We start from the raw sequence: 3,807 nt of genomic DNA on the forward strand, positions 1-3,807 counted from the left end.
ATCTCATTGAAAGGAACAGGTATATTATACATAATGTTCATCCTTTGTATCTTATATTCTAATGTTTGTCATATCTCCTCGCTGACAGACTGTGCTGTTTGTCCGTGTCTCCCTCAGGTCAGAGAAATACTTTGAGGACGACCCGTCCAGCTTCTACGCCACTCTGTTTTCTTCCTCAGAGAGGGTGAGTGCGGGTTTGTTTGTGGGTGGTTGGCGGGTGCTCTGGTGTGGTTTGCTCCTTCTTTTCTATCAAATATCTATCGTTCTTATCTCTCCTCCTTCTTTTTTGTGTTTGTTACTCTCTTGTAACACCTCTAATCTTCGGCAGTTATGTGACCTTATTGTGTTGCAAATGCCGTAAAACTCGTACTAAAACTAAAAATACTATCTCTCCTCCTTTTTTGTGTTTGTTACTGTCTTGAAACACCTTTATTCCTCAACACCTACTTGACCTTATTATGTTGCAAGTGCTGAAAAAGTCTTACTAAAATTACATTGTGAGGCATCGTGGTGGAATCAGACTCTCGTCAATTTTTTGGCATGTAGAGTTATTGATATCATCGTAAAGCTTGTTCACCTGTCTTTATTCGGATGAAAAAAAATATCCATTTATCTTGAATACAAGTCAAGATATTTGCGAAAGAAGGAGGTGGGGTCACCTGTTTTCAGAGGTAAAATTACTGAGAAAATGGCCGCCAAAGATAATTTTTTCCTCAGCTTAAGAGTCCGTGGTAACTGAAAATTTACATTGTTGTGCCTTTCATTATCGTTTTTCAGAAAAATCCACACAGAAATGAGTTCTTTAATGAGCATGAAAGGTGTTGAGCCAAAAAACAAAAATTTGATAAAAATTCACAAACCTGCGGGAAAAATGCAAGTTTCTTCATTTTGATTATTTTGATGAGAGCCTGATTCCACCACGCTGCCTCACATTTTACAAGTGTAGTCTCTTTCTGGTATCATTATGATATGTTAGTATTGTAAGGCAGCGTGATGAAATCAGGAGCTCGTCAGAATACAGAAATCGGAGAAACATTTTTTTCCGCCAGTTTGGACCTTTTTATCGAACTTTTATTTTTTAGCTCAACCTCTTTTACATCCATGTAAAAACACTTTTTGGGGTCTCTCGTGGCCTAGAGGTTAAGGTGTTGGCCTCTCATTCAAAAGGTCCCGGGTTCAAATCTGGGTAGCGACCAAAACATTTTCTTCTCTAAATTTGTCTCCTTTCACCTGATCTCCTGCTCTCTAGCAATGTTCTGTCGTCTGCTTTCGTCTCCTCTTTCTTCCCCCACCCTCTCACCTCCTTTGCCCCTTCCTTTGGACTCCTGATTCTTTCTGCAGCCTTTCTATTAGTAGCTTCTTCTTACTGCTGTCTTTCTGCCACACCCCCGATCTTCTGAAAACAGGTGACCCCCACCTCCTTCTTTCGCAAATATCTCGACTTGTATTCAAGGTAAATGGATAGTGTTTCATCCAAATAAAGACAAGTGAACAATCTTTAAGGCGATACCAACAACTCTACATGCTCAAAAATTGACGAGAGCCTGATTCAACCACGCTGCCTCACATATGTTTTTGGATATGTGCACTGGTGTGATTTGCTCCTTCTTTCCTATCAAACATCTATGATCCTATCTCTCCTCCTTCTTTTTTGTGTTTGTTACTCTCTTGTAACAACTCTAAACTTTGGCATTTATATGACCTAACTGTGTTGCGAGTGACGTAAAACTCTTACAAAAAACAAAAAAAATCCAACGCAAATGCAGTAAAACTCTTACTAAAATGAATGATTCCATCCCCACAGGCTGCCTTATCTCCCCTCATCTTTTTCTTTTGTTACACTCTTGTAACACCTCGAATCTTTGGCACTTATATGACCTAATAATGTTACAAGTGCCGTAAAACTCTTACTAAATAAAACAAATGACTCAAATCCTACAGGCTGCCTTCCACTACCAGAACGGCGGGCCTCTGAGGGGAGGTAACCCCGTGAGCACGTCCAACGTGCGAGCGGCGCTCACCGCCATGGACCAGAAGTTGTTGACCTTGAGGGAGAAGTCGGACTTCCTGGAGGTGTATCGGCTGCTGCTGCTACGGTCGCTCATCTCGGACGTGAGTCGTGGATTTGTTTAGATCACTTCAGCATGTATTTCAGTTGTGTGTCCATCGTACTTTTAACTCATAGAAGATTGGGTCGATAGTGCCGTAAAACATCTACTCAATCAAAACAACTCATAGAAGACACGGATCCTGCCCATTTGAATGTTTGAAAAAGGCTTGTTGACCTCGTTATATCCATACGAATTTTCCGGTTCAGTTCTTTTTCTGAAACTTAAAAAGGCATAGATCAACATTTATATCAATATGAAATTTCCAATTTTGTGTTTCTGGTTTGTGCATATGGGCTCGAAATGTACCCCCCAACATTGACTTGATCTGTTTTTGGTCAGACAAGTGTGTCTGACGCGTCCTTAAAGAGTTAACCCACTTGAGCCTGAGTTATTTTTTACCCAACAACCATTGCAGCCTGACAGTTTTGTGGTATATTGAATCGTTATCCACAAAAAAACTGAAAGCTATCGTAGTTTTTAAAATGCAACAAAAGAAAGAAAGAAAGAAAGAAAGAAAGAAAGAAAGAAAGAAAGAAAGAAAGAAAGAAAGAAATGCTGTCGCAGGTAAAGAAAACTGCATCTAATTTGTCCCAATAGTTTTTATTTTATCAATATGTTGAAATGGCAATGTCTCAGGATTATGCAATTTTTTATTTTTTTTAGCTCAATTTGTAATAAAATCATCTATCAGAATGCAGGGGGGAGCGACTTAGTCTGTGGGTGGACTTCTGGTGCTTATATGACCTTATGCAGTTGCGAGCGATGTAAAACCTGTACTAAAAAAAAGACGGTCCGTTACAGCTCAAAAAGTATCGCCCATAACTTCACCTAATTTGTTATGGAATGAAACAAGCGGATAAACTGTTTGCTCACTGCCTCCCTTAGCTTGTAATTGAAAAACACCAGAGATATCGATTGATAAAGCGCATCCCGCAAATACACGGTATTAAGCCACTGGGCCAACCTCGTGCCTCGTAAATATACGGGAATAGGCTCAAGTGAGTCAATACAATACTTGTTTTGTGGTGGTAAAATGTGAGGCAGCGTGGTGGAATCAGGCTCTCGTCAATTTTTGGGCAAGTAGAGTTATTGGTATCATCTTAAAGCTTGTTCACTTGTCTTTATTGGATGAACAAAATATCCATTTATCTGAAATACAAATACATGTCGAGATATTTGAGAATGAAGGAGGTGGGGGTCACCTGTTTTCAGAGGTAAAATTAGTGAGAAAATGGCCGCTTAAGAGTAGTTATTTCCTTAGCTTAAGAGTCCGTGGTAACTGAAAATTTACATCTTTTGTGCCTTTAATCAACGTTTTTCTGAAAAATCCACAGAGAAATGAGTTCTTTAATAGGCATGAAAGGTGTTGAGGCTAAAAGCAAAAATTTGATAAAAATCCACAAACCTGCGGAAAAATGCAAGTTTCTTCACTTTGATTATTTTGACGATAGCCTGATTCCACCACGCTGCCTCACATATGATTTTTGTCCCTTACATGACCAAAACTGAGTCTATAGTGCCGCAAAACACCTACTCAATCCATCAGTCAATCATTGTATTTCAAAAACACCACCTTATTTTTTTTTTTACATTTGTCGTTTGTTTCTGTGTGAGTGGGCGGGTGGTTGGTGGGTGTTATGCTGTGGTTTGCTCCTTGTGTCCTTACATGGGTAGGAGAGTGGTTGGCAGGTGCTCT

The 3,807-nt window shown here is 39.6% G+C and overlaps 1 protein-coding gene across 1 annotated transcript in view; it reads left to right on the plus strand.

The window, feature by feature from the left end:
- LOC101862797 overlaps positions 1–3,807 on the plus strand; it is a gene marked incomplete at both ends in the record, with an annotated part of 29,443 nt that overhangs the window by 22,299 nt on the left and 3,337 nt on the right. The window contains 1 exon segment of the mRNA XM_013082619.2: positions 1,942–2,112. Coding sequence (XP_012938073.2) covers positions 1,942–2,112 — 171 coding nt within the window.

Source organism: Aplysia californica, unplaced genomic scaffold, assembly GCF_000002075.1.
Source record: "Aplysia californica isolate F4 #8 unplaced genomic scaffold, AplCal3.0 scaffold00185, whole genome shotgun sequence".
In the NCBI taxonomy this organism is placed as follows: domain Eukaryota; kingdom Metazoa; phylum Mollusca; class Gastropoda; order Aplysiida; family Aplysiidae; genus Aplysia; species Aplysia californica.